General features: G+C 38.6%; 1 protein-coding gene across 1 annotated transcript; it reads left to right on the top strand.

The window, feature by feature from the left end:
• Nucleotides 1–162: 162 nt before the first annotated feature.
• On the top strand, nt 163–19,061 carry chaf1a (chromatin assembly factor 1, subunit A (p150)). The gene is made up of 16 exons (XM_065247035.2): nt 163–734; nt 1,629–1,679; nt 2,478–3,124; nt 4,332–4,382; nt 4,711–4,955; nt 5,032–5,092; nt 5,179–5,247; nt 10,758–10,972; nt 11,067–11,238; nt 11,611–11,691; nt 11,804–11,905; nt 11,981–12,227; nt 17,409–17,550; nt 17,777–18,077; nt 18,349–18,433; nt 18,511–19,061. The coding sequence occupies exons 1-16, from the start codon at nt 680–682 to the stop codon at nt 18,633–18,635; spliced, it is 2,649 nt and encodes an 882-aa protein (XP_065103107.1). The 5' UTR covers nt 163–679; the 3' UTR covers nt 18,636–19,061.
• Nucleotides 19,062–19,164: the final 103 nt, after the last annotated feature.

Here is a 19,164-nt window from a genome sequence, read left to right as displayed (position 1 = left end):
ATTTTGATTGTAAATGTACTACGGACTTTTGTCCATGTACAGCAAATCTTATTCAAAACATAAACGTTAAACATTCTCGTGTTTTGGACACATTATATTACTGCTACGGCTTCCATGTCTTGAAAATTATATTTAACTACAATCTTTTATAATAAAAACGCCTAAATCATCAGTCAACAAAACAATTCTGTGGAACAACTTTGTGACTTAGTATGTTCATTCGACCAATCATGTTAGGGAATCACGTTTACTAGCCAACCACCATTCTCGACGGTGCAAAAGGGGTGTGTATCGAGGTAGGAGCTTGCGGAACAACCAATAATGTGACTGTTCGTTACTGCGACGTTGTACGCTGTTAGCCAATCACAAGCAGCAATCCATCCCCGCAACCAGCTCCCGCCAATTCTGAGCGGGGAGCGCGAGGGAGTCTGGCTGGGGATGTGAGGGGAACGACGGAACTGGATTACTGAGTAAAATAATCAGAATATACGACTCCAAAAGTGATAAAAATACACTAAATTTGAAGTTGACAGGTTAATGTTACGATTAAAGAAGAAGTGGAGTCGATGACAAGCTTTCAGGAGTTGTGTAAAGAGTCCAAACAAGTCCCCACCGCTTCCGTTTAACGTCAAGTTTCCAGTGAGGACGGCGCGAGCGCAAGGAGTTGAAGGGCGCGCGGATGGTGGTGGTGATGCTCGCGGCAGAAGAGCCTTTTGCCTCCACTCCACGCAGAGGTTTGAGACAAATGTTTAACGTTTAATGTGAAAATATAGTTGATGTTGACGTTTAAGAATAAGCGTAGTGAACTTTTCTAATGTTGGCTAACGGAGCTTCTCAGTAAGTTAGTAGTTTGAATGTAAAACTCCATTTTGATTTGAGAGCCTTTCCGAAAAAGCTTAAGTTCAGTTTAAAACGAGTTGTTTATTTTCAAAGTTTCTTTATAAATAGCATTGGGTATCCAGTGGTGTTATTATCTAAATTAGCATGCTAAGTTCGTTTAGCCGACGAGCTATTGGCGCTGATTGTTTTTTGACAAATTCGTTTTTTTTTTCTACGACGTTTGTGACTTATAGCCTGTAATGTTTGCAGCTTTTATTTACATTGACATGTAACACCCATATGCACTGTATTGTGTTAAACTAGCTTTGTTTTTCGTTTTTACACTAATGTATGTTACTTTACTGGCTCCTTATTCACAGGTACCAGTAGCCAAAGTCTTACTAGCCCAAGGCCTACAAACCATAATTCAATGAAAGGCGGGAGAGCCAGTATAAACATTATACATCGAGTTGGCATCCACTGTTACATATAAAGTTTTCAAATAGTATGCTTCTCTAGAGATATTAAGGGCATTTTGGACTATTAAGTTTAAAGTTATTTGTAAATGAACTCATCAGGTTTAGTTATAGCTGTCATCTAGTGGTTAGTACCCTGCAGATGTAGTTATCACCTTTGTTATGGTGAGACGTCGATTGACAATGAGTGCTGTTTACTAAACCCTTGTTTTTTTATGGTCTATTTTGATAAGTATTGGAATTGAAAAGGCAGATTGGTTTAATTTGTTTTTCGTGTATGTACATGCACAAAATATTTTTGACTTAACCTGCATACTTTTGTTTATATTTCAGGCATGGATTGTTTGGGCAAAGCTAATAATGCCAACAAGAAACTTGTTCAAGGTAAACAACTGAGAAAAAAGTTTTTTGGTACTACATTACAATTTATATACAGCCAACCAAACTTTGGTCCATCCACTTCATATAAGTGACAATAAATTGGAGGCTTGAGATTATTTTAAAGCTCCATAACACGCGCTATTTCTGCTCATCTCACGTTAATCTTCAGTACCTATACATCATTCATATCTCAGTAGAATTTTTATTTTTATGTTTCCAAAAAACACAACCCCCTCAAGACGTAACGCAGGGGGTGCGAGTCTCGAGAAAGCAACACACACAAAACATTATCCCATTATGTCTGGATAATTTATGATTCGCTACATGTTTGTATCATTTACATTATGTGCCGATTTTCAATATAAAACAGACATTTGAAGCAGTTTCACTTACCACCTGTGACTCACGACCTGGTTGGGACATTTCAATGAAATCCACCATTAAACACAAGCAAAACTCCACTGCTACTCCGGATAAACAAAATATATCCATTGTTTACATATGTTTTAAGTATTACAACTTTTAAACTGTAAATAAGTCATAATGCATGAAATAGCATTACCCCCCCAAGGGTTAAGTTGTGACTTTAGCTTTGTTTACATTATAACAAGAGTTTTCCATTTATTCCCATGTGGATTCAAATGAACCATGAGGATGAACTATTCCTTTAATACATCTTAAATCTTAAGTAATAGCCTTTGTCAAATTGCCTTATTTAGCATTCATGAATGCCTTGAATAAACCTGATGTTTATTTGCTTTTTGATTTGATTATTACTAATAATTATTGTCTTTCCCCCAGCACGTCTTCCTTTCAAAAGGCTCAACCCAGAACTAAAGGAATGCAGTGAGCCCAAAAAAAGCAAAGGTCCGGTTGCTCCCAAATGCTCTGAACCTAGTGCCTCCGATGGAGAAAACGAAGTCGAACCCTCCACCCTGCCGCTTCGCCGTGGCCCAGCTCTTGTAAATGGCCGCGGCCCTCTTGACTCCTTCATGAGTCGACGGAAGCGTTCTCCAGTCGACTCTACCCCTGCAGTCACCATTGATCTCACAGATGACAATTCCACTGATGCTGCCAAACACCAACCTGCCCCTCCAGTTGCTGCCACCTGCCCCATTACTGAAGAAACAACAAAGACCACAAAAGATGCACCACAATCCACAGAACACACCAAAACCCTTAGAGAAGAAGAGAAGGGGTCTGATGAGGAGATGGAGGGAGAGACCCTTCCAATGCTGGACATCACACAGGAGTCTGAGACTGAGGATGAAGAGCAACAGGACACTGAGGAAGAAGAACAACAGGACACCGAGGAAGAAGAGCAACAGGAGAATGATGTCAGCCATGGAAATGAATCTGTACTTTCGGCCGGGTCCACCAGCTCCCTTTCAGCGGTCGAAGTGAGCTCACCAGAGCCCAGCAAGAGTGCACCCAGCACCCCTGCCTCAGTGAGTGCAGAATTAAGGGTATCTGTATTAGAGTTCGACCGATATGGCTTTTTCTCTGGCCGATGGCTGATATGTTTGGCTGATTTTCTATATGTACATAATAATCAAAATGTTCTCATCATTAGCAGATATTTTAAATGTAAAAATGTCACTATTTAAGTCAAAGTATTTAAAAAAAATTATGACTGGTCTTTCTGAAGAGTTTAACAACCTCCTCTGCACCATGCATTTATCAGACACAGATTTTACCTGACACTCTGCTGTCATCATCTTTGTTCAGTTTTTTGCCATGGCTTTTATTGCTTTGTAGGATAAAATCCTTATTTGGTAGACCTGATAAATTATTTAATCATCATAAAGTTAACATAAGTAAATGTCTATGTTTTTTAGTTGAGACTGTTATTTAGGGCAAATCTTTCTAAACACATTTACATTCTCATTTCTGAGGCGCTATAAGTGAAGTGACTGATTGTGCTGACAGTGACGTCTTGTGAGTTTAGTGTTGGGACAGATCTGTTGTTTCGAACGAATCCGTTCAAAGGAGTCAGTTCGCGAATCGGACGCGTTGTTTTCTAATCCAGGCTGAGCAGCGCAAAACTGTAAACAAAGTGTTACTGTAACAACACGAAAAACATTTCCTCGGTGGATATGATTTGGTCTTCCGACCTTTCGCCATCGAGTCAGTTTTGTTTTGAGTAATAAAAGCAGGGAGACAGTTAAAGACAGAAAGCATGCGCGCGCGGCTCTGCTCTCTCTGTCACGCAAACAAAGATCATCATCACTCATTAATCACATGAAATGAGCCTAATCTTTGCACGGACAGTGCACCGCGAGACATAAGCCCGTTGTGCTGTTGTACTGGCTGCTTAATTCGCGCGGTCCCGCCATCGTTTACTAAAGCTGTTTGTGAACAAGGCACGGCTGCACACTCACGGGAGCGATCTGCTTGCAGCAAGAGGCAGCGTCACGAGTTCTACAACAACGCTTAGGTGCCCGCAGAAGCGCCTGCCTATTAATCGGCCTAATTTTCCAGCAAAATCGGCCAAAGCCGATTTTTTTAAATATGCCAAAATCGGCCAATTAATCGGCCCGGCCGATAAATCAGTCGACCTCTAATCTGTATTGTTTGTGTCTATCACATTTTCCATAGGTCGTTTTACCTTTGTTTAAAGATCAACACATTGAGTGAATACTGTTCTTTATTCAGGGCCCACGGACAAATGCAGCAGAAAATAAAGCGAAGAGGCGGTCTCTTAAGGTAAAGTGAAATTTTGTTAGCTTGATACTTGAGTGAATGCCTACGCATACCATCAGCTAGGGTTGCAAACCTCTGTTATTTTTGAAAAATTCAAAAAAAATAAGCTTACTCCACATAAGAATCATCCTCATCCGCTTACCACAATTCACATATATTTCTATGTAATTTCCATGGAAAGTTTCCAAAATTCTCAGATTTTGCAACCCTACCATCAGCATTGAAATTATATACAAATTGCCAGAAGCAAGTAGCTGCTGCATGGTTTGCTTGATAGATTTAGGTTTAATTTTTTTTAAGAAAATAAGTAAATGTCTTATTGTTTCTTCAGAGTGTCCAAGAACAAGAGGAGAGACAACGCCTCAGAGATGAGAAAGAACGGCAGAAACAGGAGGCCAAAGCTGCCAAGGAGAAGAAAAGAGAGGATGCCCGCAAGCTGAAGGAGGAGAAGGATAGGGAAAAGAAAGAAAAGAAGGAGAAAGAGGAAAAGGAGAGGCGTGAGAAAAAAGAGAGAGAGGAGAAAGAGAAGGCAGAGAAACAGCGGGCTAAAGAAGAGCAGCGACAAATGAAAATCGAGTAAGTGCACTAGCATTACTGTGATAACGTGTGCATAAAAAGACTGCCCATTCCTGATGTAATTCATGTTGTTTAGGGCAAAACTGGAAGAGAAAAGGAAGAAAGAAGAGGAAAAACGGTTGAAGGAAGAAAAAGATGTAAGAATTACTTGTGTAATCATGAATACAATTGTTTGTTGAGGTGTACAAGTCTTCATTGTCTGGCCTGTTGTATATCTCTTTAGCGACTCAAAGCTGAGAAGGCTGAGATTACCCGGTTTCTACAGAAGCCCAAGACCCAGCTGGCACCAAAGGTAAATTATATTAATCAGTATAGATAAGCATTTTCGTTATTTTATTTCAAGTACTCAATGGGTATGAGCGGTGTGGAGGGGTGTTTGTGTGCATTATAATGATGATAAAGATACAAACACTTGTGAAAATTAACCTCGTTTAAACAATAATGGGAACGTGAATACTACTAGATTATCATTAATGCAACTTCAATATAAAAGAAATATCCAAAAAATAATGACTGATGGCACTGTTTTTGTTCACTTTGTCAAAGTCAAGACAGAAATCACTATGTGTTTTGCCGCCATATTCTTCCTGTGCCCCGATCTTTACTCTGAACCACTAGGGCTGGGCATTTTTGATTTTTCGATTAATCGTTTTTTAAAACGTGGTCAATTCAGAATCGATTCTCAAAGAGCAGAATCGATTTTTTTCTTTGATATTTATTTCTGCAAACATTGAACAAAAGATTTACGTTAATCGAATTACTAGTTGTCTTCACTAGATGTCACCCTCTTTTTTGCCTTGCGCGATGTTACCAAGGAGCGAGAAGCAAGCCTGTCATTCATTCATGGTTTCAGGTGCTTCATCGATTTTATTAATTTCCCACTTGTAACCTGCTGTTCACTGTTCTTTCTATTAATATAGTATTTGTATTAAATCTATATTCATTGAGTTGAATCAAAAATCGAGTATAAACACCGGCCCGAAAACCAGAATCGAAAATTGAACCGAGAATCAAAATCGAATCGGTTTGATAGCTTGTGAATCGAAATCGAATCGATCTGGAAAATCTGAATCGATACCCAGCCCTATGAACCACATGCTTGCACAATACCAAACTAAAGATACCTCCTAAAGGGTTCATTATAGTTGCTCATTACACACACGCAGATCGCTGGTAGGCAGTATCCTTGCGTGTAACCACAGTAGCAGCTCAAAGAAGCAGCAGCTTGCTCAGTTAAAAGGATAGTTCGTCCAAAAATTATATTAAACCCATGATTTACTCACCCCCAAGCCATTTGAGATGTATATGTCTATCATTTTTTTAGACGAAAACACTTTCAGTTTTTTTAGAAAATGTTTTAGATCTTTCAGTTTATCAATTGTAAAGTTACGGGGTCCACGTCCTTCAAGTCCAAAAAATGTGCATCAATCCTTCACAAAATAAATTCAAACGGCTCCACGATGATAAACAAAGGCCTTCTGTGGGTAATCCGCACGGTGGTGTTGTAGAAATATCCATGTTTAAAACTTTATAAACTAGATTCTGGTATGCCACCATCTTAGTTGCGTCGCATTTAAGATGAGAGCGTACACAGTTTACAGAGGGTTCTCTGCTGCTGCTCTCCTCCAAATTTGTCATACGTCACTAAGAAAAGTGCATGCACTACGCCAGGGGTGTCAAACTCAATTTCATCCCGGGCCACATCAGCATTATGGTTAATCTCAAAGGGCCGGTTGTATCTGAACGACTTTATGAATGTATCAACTCTTTTATTACTGTACATTGCATAATTTTCCCTGCATTTGCTTACTATTGGGTTTGTTAATAACTCAATTAATACCTAGCTTTGAAAGTAGAATCCCAGGCAAATAATGACAAAGTGTATAGAGTACAACTATTCTACAGATTATTTTTAAAATAATTGTGGTGACAAAAACACATGTTGTATGTGAGTACACTCAAAATGTTATGTTATCCTTCATTGTGCAGGTCTGAAAATGAGAGGCATTATAAGATACTAATAAAGAGTTTTACAATCTCCACCACAAAATTAGGCATTTATTAAACACACCTACCCTCGCTTGTCATTTCTTGCCCTCTTTACAAAAAAGCTGTGTTTTGTTTACCTGGCTTTGAGTGTCTGACTGTTTGACTGACGTCTCATGAGTTCAGTGTTGTAGGCTACAGATCAATAGTTTCAATCGTTAATTAAAAGTAATCGGTTCAGATTAGGGCTGGAACGACGCGTCGACGTAGTCGATTATGTAATTACGTCGATTTGCCGGAAATGCGTCGATGCGTCGCACTGTTTACATTTTGAAATGAAGGCGGCTTCAGCTCCGACCGGGTGATGCAAGTGTTATACCAAACAGACAGAACGCGATCAAAAGTGTGGGAATACTTTAAGCAGAGACCAAATAAAACACATACTGTGTAAAACTGAAATGGCATACCACAGCAGCGCAACACCTGTGTATGATCATCTTAAAAGAAGAAAACCTGGAGCTCTCCGACCTCAAAATGACGAGACGTCAGCGTAAGAATTTGAACTATTACAGTAAGTTTTTATACTTACTCTATAAACAATAGAATCAATACATATTGTGCTTAATACAGCTGCGTTTACATCTTCGTTTAATACGAGCTGCGAGACGCCTGACAGACGTGACATTGCATCGCTTCTGGGCAGTATGTAGAAACAGTAAATAAAGAGCAGGACATGTTTTTATATTAAGAAGTTATGAAATAATAAGTTACTGTCACATTGAGAACTGATAGGCATGTGCCCGCGTGCACTGAAAGCCAGCTGGCAGTGCGGAGTTCCCAATGAACGTCTTTTTTGCGAATATGTGCGCAGATATTACAGAAGCTCGTCTTGTAAGGTATTCCTGACATGCGTTTATTTAAAGTAACAGCGGCGTAAACGCTGTTTATAAAATATTAGAAGATCATACTAACTGAACTTGTTTTTTACCCGGAACTTAAGAAAAGTTAAATATTAAAGTTAAATGAGAATGCAGTACTACTAATAGTAATAATATTAACAGTAATAATATAACCATTACATCTTATATAAGGGTTCATGAATCACAATGAACTTATTTTTACTTCAGTCTGAACTAATGCTGAGTTAATGCATGTACTAATCATAAACTAATGTTTAAAATATTAATATATGCCTATTTTATTGTTTAAGGTGAATAATGCCTCTTTTAAAGTGGCACTGCCACTTTATTTTTCATGTTGAAAATTTTGGTTTGTGTGTTTGTTTAATTAAGAAAATGCTTAAATAAAATGTTGGCGTTAATGGCAGATGTTACATTTATTATTTGTTGGGGAATTATATGTATAAAAAAATCATTAGACTATTCGATTAATCGAAAAAATAATCGATAGATTAATCGGTTGAAAAAATAGTCGATAGTTGCAGCTCTAGTTCAGATGAGTCATTACTTTGCGTATTTAGCGGGAATAGACGCGTTGTAAACTAAACCCAGCTGGACATCGCGAAACATTTCTGTACACGAGACGGAAAACATTTTCTCGCTGGATCCGCGTGAGCGTGCGCGAGTGAGGGAGAGAAACAACGAGCAGATACTGTCCGTTTCCATATGCGGAGGTCGCATAGGCAGCGTCATCAAGCCTGGTTTATTTAAGTTAACTGACCATTACATTCGCAAGTCATACGCATATTACAAATATTTACTATAACCAAAGAATAATATTTAACTTTATAATTGTTAATATTCTGAAACGAGACAGTCTTGATGACGTCTGCAGCCTGGAAATGCGACCTCCGGATGCTGAAGCGTACACATTTAGACACGCCCACTCTAGTAGTGTGCGCGTGCAGGGCACTGCTCGTTCTCTCTCATGCAATCATCAACATTATCACTGTAATTACATTACAAAAAGACTTTGGCGGGACAAAAATTAGTTTTGGTGGCTGCTAAAAAAATCTATATAGGAAATAACCTGCAAAAATAAAACTTATAATAACAATAAAATAATCTGTAAACTCTTGCGGGCCACATAATTAACATAATTTGTAAACTCTGGCGGGCCAGATGAAATGAGGGTGCGGGCCGGATTTGGCCCGCGGGCCTTGAGTTTGACACCCCTGCACTACGCTGATACTCTCTTCTGAATAAAGAGGCGTCTAAGATGGCAGCGTTAACCCCATAATTTACATTTGATTAACTGAAAGATCAAAAATATTTTCAAAAATAACTGAAAATGTGTTTGTCTGAAAAATGTCTGACATATGCATCTCAGACGCCTTGTGGGTGAGTAAATCATGGGTTTAATATCATTCTTGGCCGAACTATCCCTTTAACCCGCAAACAAAGAAGCAGCAGCAGCTTGTTGTATATTTTTTGAGAAGACCAGCAGTGATTGAAGTAAATAGCCAGTGGCTTTTGTTGCAGTTTCAACTAAATCACTCCTCAACTTGGCCCATCTTTGTTCTCACGGTCACAAATGGAAATACCTATGAAGCATTTTTTTTTACCTGATGAAGGGATTCAAGTGGACCAATCACAGCGCTTGCGGTCCACGTAGAACTGACGTGCTGTTAAATTTTTGGTGAGGTGTGTGTCAGGCTACGCAGAGCTACTTACAGGCTATGAATAACCTACGGTGTCAGACCTTACGCACGACCATAACACGGGCATAAGTTGCTGCCTTTTAGGGTTAGTTCACCCCAAAAGTACAATTTTATATTAATCACTTACCCCAGTGTTGTTCTAAACCACAAAGTCCTTTGATTGTCTTCAGAACACATTTTTAGATATTTTTGATGAAAACTGTGAGGCTGCTGACTGTCCCATGGACTGCAGTTTGATTCTCCCAATCAAGCCCAGAAAGGAATAAAAAGACATAGCCAAAAAGGTCCATGTTTCTTCAGTAGTTCAATAATAATATTATGAAGCGACGAGAACAATGGTGTGTGGAAAACAAACAAAACAAAATTGATTATATAATGAATATAATTTGTCCTCCTTGGTCCTTCAGTGCGCGTTTATTAGTAGACTACTGCGCATGCTGCTGACGTGACCTGCTGATGTATTTGCATATGTTTTTTACCCTTTTTTATTTAAGCCATTATGCAAACATTGTAAACAATACTTCAACAGCTTGTATAAGTGTACAAATTGCTTGCCAGCGTATTCTGTACGCTGGCAACTACGTCAGCAGGTGACGTCAGCAGCGTGCTCTGTAGTCTGCTCGTAAATGCGCACTAATGGACCACGGAGAAGAAATTGTTGAATAAAAACGTTTTTGTTTTCTTTGTGTTATCGTCGCTTTATAATATTATTAACATCAAACTACTGATGGAGCATGGACCTTTTGGTGATGCCTTTTGTTTCTTTCTGGCCTTGATTGGGGAAAATCAAACTGAAGTATATGGGACTGTCACAGCTGATTTTTTTTTTTTAATACCTAAAAATGTGTTTTGAAGACAATCGGAGGACTTGGTGGTTTAGAACGACACAGGAGTGATTTATGATAAAATCGTAATTTTGGGGTGAACCAACACTAACCGACTAAAATTCAAACCGATACAATCATCATTTTAATAACACATCATCACTGTCTTCTCTCAGCACTTGTGTATTCATGCTGATCCTTAGTTTCGGTTTTACTGTAAATACAAACATAGCCTGTGTTTAGCAAATGTTATTTTCATTTTGCAACTGGTTTGAACATACTCTGAAACTCTTTGTATATGCATCTGTAAATTGCTGTTTTTTTTTTTTTATTTGATGTCTACAAACGTGTTGTTGTTTTTTTTTGCTACAGACTCTTGCATCTGCCTGTGGGAAGTTTGCTCCTTTTGAGATTAAAGCGCACATGTTTTTGGCACCACTGACTCGAGTACAATGTGAGGACTCTGTTCTAGAGGAGCTGGACCATTATCTTGCCCAGCCAGACAGTACTCTAAATGGACTGAAGGATTGGACAAGTCACAAACCTCGCAGATCAGGTCCAACCGGGCCCAGTCGCATCAATGCAATGTAAGGCCACAAGGAGTTTTACTGCCTGCTGGCTAGAAATGTCTTTGTGTGATGTTGCATGTCTTTTGTTAATACTGTTTGTTTATGTCAATAGAGATTGTATGGTCGTAACTGAAAGCCTAAAGGCAGATGGAGTCCCAGACCGTCGCAGATATGGCCGCATGAAACTCCTGCACTTCCATGACAACTATCGCCCAGCTTACTGGGGCACATGTAGCAAAAAAAGCACATACATCTCTCCACGCTGCCCACTGAGACAGGACAAGGTAAATGACAGATGCATTTGTACTTAAAGCACCAGTCATTTAAACATGGAATACATTTGAGCTATCTCTGAGCTATTTAATTTTTATTTAGGGAGTCAAGATGTAATTACAAAACATAAATCTGATGCGCTTCAAGCTTATCTATACTGAAATTGAGGACATTGTTTCTCTAGATTTTGGCTGGAAACAGCAGTATGATTTTAAGTATTAAGCTGTGCTGTCATTTTTGCTCCGTGTTAGAGTGAAATTTAGTGCAAAAGTGTTTATTTAGTAACAAATTGAATGATGTTACAATAATTATGGAATAAAATGGTAAACATTTCATGATTGTGCAGAGATTATAGTAATGTAAAACTGTTGATCTGTGACCAGGATCTGCTGGATTATGAGGTGGACAGTGATGAAGAGTGGGAGGAAGAGGAGCCAGGAGAGTCTCTGTCTCACAGTGAGGGGGTAAGCAAAATTACATATGTTTTCACTGTTCTCAGTTGTCACAATCAAGAAAAACCTTTCTATTATAAATGAAAACTTTTAAAGTGAGTTTAAATATTGCTTTTAATGTAAGGATGATGATGATGAAGGAGGAGGAGATGATGACGACGATGATGATGGGTTCTTTGTACCCCACGGTTATCTCTCAGAAGGGGAAGGAGCACTTGAAGATGAGGTAAGTCAAACATCACGCTTTTAACTTGTACTTGAATTGATTCACAATCATGATAATAATGGTCTGCTCCTGCAGGATGGTGGAGACCCAGAGAAACTGAAGGTGCGTCAGAAGATGAAAGCTCGTGAGTGGGAGAACGAGCTGATGTCTAAAGGGAAGGTGAGGGTATTGGAGGCGGTGGTGCGAGGCTGCTTTTGGGAAGGGGAGTCGCCTACTCCAGATTTCCTGAAGCCGTATGCTATTTGCATGTTGGAGCCTTTACCGAAAGATGAGGCCAGCACCCCCGAACAGGACCTATCACGCCAACAGAGGAATGAGAAATGTAAGTCCAGCATGTGACACATTGATGCTTAATCAATCTTAAAAATTGTTTCTAAACACATTTTAAATGTCAGAAATGTATTGCTGAAACACGCTACAAAGACTACGTAGGTCTGGAAGAAATATCGAATGGGATTGTCGGGCCTAAAGCGGTGGCTCGATGACGCACTTGAGCTGCCGCACATGGCCACCCCCCTAACAGTACATTCACACAGGGCGTAAGCTTTAACGCTTAACGGAAGGCTTGTCTGAAGCGTGGCCAACAGCCAATCACTGTGGCCGCATGAATGCGCCGCAACACATTAGCAAGCATCCATTTGATATTTGAAACTGCAGCTTTCCAGCTGAGTGTGGTTTCAGCTCAGCGGACACACGCCACCACTGCTTGAGAGCAGAGAATGTTGCCTATTTTTACAAGATTTTGAGAACTTATTTTATTTTTTTCTCATTCAAATTTGGTTGGGTGGTTAATAACACATTTTTTTGTGGTGTGACAAACTCGGAACATATTTAATATCTCACTTTACAGGGAATTAAGAATTTTATAGATGCATTTGGGACCTTATGTTTTGCATTTGCACAAAATAGTATACCTTAATTTATTAAAGTGTTCTTTGAATCTAATCTCATTTATTCTTACACTTAATTTCTACCGATAGTGTTTAATCAAAACCTGTGAGGTCACACAAGTGTTACATTTACATTGTAAAGAAGTCATGGTAATGCCAGTTCTTAACTTGCAAAGCAATGCAAAATGGCCTATTTACACCTAGTGTAGTGTAACAAAGTGATGCAGATCATCTGTGAAAATTAACACCTAAATAGAAGCCACAGCATAAATTTGTGAACACAAAACATTTTGAACTTCATTTACATCTGTATTATGGGTTTGATACTTTATTAACACAACCTCTATGTTTTGGGCTCCTGAATACACACATTTGGGAAAACGGGTCACCGGTTTCAAAGTGTAAATTTTTGATAACAAGGTCTTTTCCGCTCTTTGTAAGCGATGTTAACGCAAAATCTGCAATAGCGGTGACGTTATACACATGTTTAATTAGTCTATAGCAGTGGTTTTCAAACTTCTTCGAAATGTGGCCCCCCTTGTGTATAGGGCTGTGTTGAAAAAATCGATTCACCGATTCTGAATAGATTTTCAAGTTAATTTCTAAAGATCGATCCGTAACTCAGAGGATCGATTTAATAATGAATAACTTAAACTTGCCACGTCATTGAATTCACGCATGTGCGCGAGGTGGAAGGACATTAAAACAACGAACATAGCGGTCAGTAACATCAAGCAAGCGGTTGTTTTGAAAACTCTAGAAACGCTCAAAGCTGCGATCTATATGTAAAATTATCCACTTATAACAAATGAACAAGTTATTTGTGTAATAAAGTTATTTGCGCGCAACGGGTCACCAAATAAGTTCTTCTTGCACATAATGCTAATAGTTGTAAAGTTTTCTGAACTTTAAGCAAGCTAAGACAAAACTCACGTTTATATCAGTGACACGTGCGCTGCTGGAGCGATGTAGTTTGACGCCTAATTTGCTTATAGTACAAATATCTTTAAATCAGAAAGACAAGAAAGAGACGCAAATGTTAATGCGTAATAGAAAGTAAAGAGCGTCAAGACCTTAAAACAGACTTCATCACATCATAGCACCCGTCATAATATTTATATCTAGAGCTCCTTCTCTCATATACAGGTATTTATCCTGTCTGTAGGTTTGTGCATATATTTGAAGAGCTCTTTTCCAAAACGCTATAAATCCATTTCAATAGTTTCCAGAAAAAGTACATTTTTTACCTAGACCCACACATTTTGTGATTATTCAATTTATTCTTTTAAAATGTTTTTTTTGCTCAATCTGAACATGTTGAATAATGATTATTAAATCAAACAACAATATTGTTGATTATAAATTCAAAGTTAATTTAATTTTTTTTCAAAACGCTACAAATCCATATATTTTTTCCATAAATGTATGTTTTTTTCTTTAAAAAACAAAAAAACAAATAAGAGAATATGCAACATATACTCAGGGACTCTTCATACTATAAATGAATAAGTAAATTATTCAGATTGTGATATACATTGGAGCCAGTATGAAATAAACAGAATTACACATAACTTACTTGCTATTACTCCCTCCACCATTTCAGTTTTCTCCTTAGCAGGGCGTTAGGAACCCCTTTTGCTTAATATATTTCCTCTCTCTCTCTCTCTCTCTCTCTCTCTCTCTCTCTCTCTCTCTCTCTCTCTCTCTCTCTCTCTCTCTCTCTCTCTCTCTCTCTCTCTCTCTCTCTCTCTCGTCTACACACAGTTTGTATTAACCTCACACGCACACACAGCGAGCTCCCCTCGGCTCGTTCTGTTCTTAATGACATACCATGTAACAACGCGCTCATAATGTCCAATCCAAAAAGCACAACTTTACAGATGTCCCTGCTTTGTTCACTAACCACATTTTGTACTTTTGCACAACATTGGTCAATGTATCAAACGCCATGTCTGTCTATCAGCAGGCTATCGAACTATTCAGTACTTTTCATGTTACGTTAGCAGGCTTCTTCACAGGAAAAAAACTTTATCGCGAACGTACAAAACGGTATTAAACGAGCCAGTTCTGAAACGAAAGTTGTACATACCAAACACTTTGATGAAGATCGCCTTGCAAACGGGTACCTTCTCCGGGTGATGTATTAACATGACATTAATCCTCATTTTGAGTAATGAATGAACATAAACAAACAACTGCTCAGAGCGCCGCCATTGGATTGCGTCGAACGCTCATCGAGTTCTGATTGGTCGAGAGGATAAATCGCGTTTAGGCTAAAAATAGGCTCGGCGCTTATCGCGTTTTGGAAAAGAACGGCATCTTGTACCTACATTTTAACAAGGAAATGTAATGATTTGACATAAAACATTCATGGAGCAGTGAATAGGTTCAGTACACAGCCAAATGACATGACAAACTCATTTTTTTTTAAAATGGCGTTTATCGCGTTTTGGAAAAGAGCTCTTCATTTATACCTGTTCATTTAACATACTGCCTATTTTTTATGTAATGTATGCATAAATACAAAATACAATGCATACTATAGCTTCAATATAGTCTATAAAATTAATAACTCAATTAAAAACAAGATTCTGTCTATCAAGACTTAATCTGTTGTTATCATCTGGGCATTTTAACTTAAACAGTATTTACTTTAAATTGTCCATATTTTAAAACTGTGGTGAGCAGTTAAAAGCTATAGTGAGTGGCAAATAACTGCAGATTTTTAATCCAAAAACAATATAAACTGAAAAACATGTATACCATGAAATATACCGTTACCGTGAAATAAAATGATTCTTTCCTTGGAATAGTTTTTTGGTCATTGCGCCCACCCCTATTTGGCACCATTTCGGGCTTTTTTCAAAAACACTTAATCTCGAAGATAGGATCAAATCAAACAATGATAATCGATTCAAGATCTTGAGAATCGGAATCGATTCGATTCTTGAAATTTGAATCGAAGCCCAGCCCTACTTGTGTATGGTGCATCCCTTCATGGCCCCCCAAAGAAAATGTATGTGTTGCAAAGTACGAAATTCTGGCACTTTATAGTTCATGGTCACTTGTTGTAATAAACCTACTTTATCGTCCGTCTAAACAAAACTGCTCAATGCTTTTACCAACTTAACTGTTTGTATTTATTATTCTGTAGACGAATGCATATGTGCGCTAGGGCTGTGTATCGCCAACAATTCCCCGATACGATACATATCCCGATACAAGGGTCCCAATACGATGCACATCACGATACAAGACTATTTTGAATTACATTTTTGTTCAGAATTTAGTAACATTATTATTATAATTTTTTTATTATTATTTGTTTATTGTACATTGAATAAGCAGTGTTGTAACAGTTGTGTTTTTGCCATTCATTTATTAGCTATTAGAAATATTTAAAATCCTAGAGTTAGTTACAAAGATGGTGCCTTACTCTTGTCTCTCATTATTCTACATCTATGAATATATCTATAAACATGCAGTCAGACTTAATACTATTAAATAGAAATCAGATTATTAATGTGACAGTTATAGTTTGAAGTAGCTCTGTATCTCTTCTCTAGACATACACTTTTCACATGCAAATCTTTGTCGTGTTTTTTCTCAAATGCGTTAGTACTGTTTTATAAGAGCATGGCTAATAAAGCTCTTTGCAGTAGTATAGGCTAAGATATCTGCGCTTTCATACTGAACTCATTGACTTTAATGTGTGCGCGAGAGAGAGAGCGCGAGTACGCGACTCACTATGCAGACACGTGCGCCAGCGAGACAGACACGCAAAGTGAAAGTATACCCCGCCACCTTTAACTCTACGTACTCCGCGGGACACATATGCGTCCTTTCCACATGGATCACGGATCAACAGCAATTCGTCACGTTACTTTCAAAAGTACATCCGAATCGATATGCAAGGTGCTGTATCGATGCGCGCTTCGTCAGGGGTCCATGACGATGTATCGTCGTATTGATATTTTGAACACAGCACTAATGTGCGCAGGCTTGTAGTGCTTTTTTACAAAGAGACATTGCCATCTACTAACCTGGCATGCATAATGCTGCAAATCTAGTGGTCTTTGCGAATCCGTGTTAATGTGGATCTTTGTGACAGCGTTATCTTGTTTACATGAAATAAATGCAAAAATCAATTTTTACTGCATTGTTGTTTTGTAAATATAGCCTAGATCAGGTGATGTAAAACACTTGGTGATGGGTAGCTGAAGTGTACCTTCAAGACCTCATCTTTCAATTACTGATGTTTTCCTTTTTTTTTCACTTTTGAATAAAATCTAATAGTAAATGTTATCATTATGGGAGAAAATTCTTTGTTGCGTAGGAAAGTACACATTCATAAACTTGGTCTGATAGAGTATTGTGCGTTTAGTTTTTTTTTAACATTGTGTCACACAAAAAATATCTGTGCCCACCATATTGGATATTAAACATTAGTATCCTAAGGACATCTTATGATTGGACAACTAGGTGTTTTCACAATAATTGGGACTTTGGGGTACTACAGCTTAAATAAATGTATTGTGTTAAGGATAAGTCTTATACAGCCGTTTCTCATAAACATGATATAAAATATTTTGTGATGTTATTGTATTCTTCAGTGCTATCACAGCTGCTGCCATTGCTGCATGGAAATGTAAACAGCAGCAAGGTCATCATCAGTGAGTTCCTAGAGTTTTGTCGTCAGCAGACATCAACACCCACAGAGAGTACACAAACCTCCACTGACAACATCCCACCCAGGTAACCCAGACAACATAGCACATGTATAATACAAAAGCATTTCCTTTTGGAAAAATTTTGTGTGTTTGATGAAAATGTAAACTGGGTGATTCATAGTATGTCATATACGATTCTTGTGTACTTTCCAGTACTAAAGGGAAAGGACGTTTCTGATATCATGTCGGAATATAGCATGATAGCTTATATTAATAACATCATCTGCAATTATTTTTTTGTCTGGGAATAGAATCCACGTCAAGCGTCTCATAAAGGGGAATGCCGTGTATGAAAAGCGCTCCACGTACAGACGATGTTGCTGGTACGTGCACGCAGACGTTCTGGCCCGTTATTCTCAGGACACCCTGCCCGTGCCCTGCCAGTGGACCTACCTCACCTCCGGTGCACAGAGCACCCGTGATGAGCCCGCCGGCTCACAGGCCAACTCTCCTACATCTCAGTCCACCTCCACTACGCCTTCCAACAAGAGGAAGAGTGCCAGCAGCCACTCTATTACAAAGTACATGAAGAAATGTGGCGAATCAGAACAGGTGTGGAAAACTAAATACTTCTCATGTATTGTGATATTGAATGTTTGCAGGATATGTTTTGATACCAACAATTTAGTCCTTACCGGTGAAATTGGATTGCTCTTAATATATCAGACTACATTTACATTAGTATGACATATTACCTTAGCTACGATTACACCTGGCATACGCACTACTTGGAGACTTTTGCTAATGCTGCAGACACTAACATCTTGAAACAAGGTCCAAAGGATGCTGTGTGTATTGTTTTCTGATCATTCTTGTTTAACAGACTGAAGCCATGGAGACCGATGGCTTTCAAGCAGACACGGAGGATGATGAAGATGATGAGTGTGTGATCATTGGAGAACAGTCTGGTAAGTAAACATAACAGCATCATCACCGTTTTCTCAAAAAAAAAGCTTAATTGTAACATTTAATTTTTTTTTCGCAGCTTCCTCTGAACAGGACGGCAACACGTCCTTGGCACAGACCGAGGTAAACGCAGAGCCCATGGACACAAACACATCTGATACCGCTGCTCTTACTCTTCCCTGCCCAACCCCAGCCACCGCCTGAGATCAACCACGCGTCCTGTCGGGTTTGCACTCGTGTCAACCAGGGGCTCAACATCTGATCTACGATTCAAAGGAACACAGTATTAAGGTCCCCAGAATGAATCACTTGTTTTCCTCCAGTATGTTGGAGGTCTGTTAGATGAAAGTTCACCAGTACGCACTGTCAGCAGACTAGACTATGTCTTGTTTGCTCTAATAAGGAGGGCATACCACCCTTCTCATAGATAAAGTCCTAATAATTTTTGAAAGTGTGTAAATGCTCTGCTGGTACATAAGCTGACACATTCATCAGCTCTGGCTCCAGTCAGGAGGTTGTTGCTGTATGCTGGCCTCGGTGCCATTGTTTTAAATTAATTTTCTCTTCACAGAATACTTGAAGTGGTGTATCTCTTTCAAAAATCGACAATTAAAATATATTGCACTTTTATTTTCCGTTTCTGCTCTTTAATTTCAACCTCCATCTTCTCAACTTTTCTGTTTAGCCATTCAGTTTTTCTTTTTCCAAAAGGCTTTGTATAAAAACAACACAT

This window comes from Paramisgurnus dabryanus, chromosome 24 (assembly GCF_030506205.2).
Source record: "Paramisgurnus dabryanus chromosome 24, PD_genome_1.1, whole genome shotgun sequence".
NCBI lineage: Eukaryota > Metazoa > Chordata > Actinopteri > Cypriniformes > Cobitidae > Paramisgurnus > Paramisgurnus dabryanus.
Note: the sequence above shows the minus strand (reverse complement) of the source record. Positions and strands in the feature narration are given on the sequence as shown.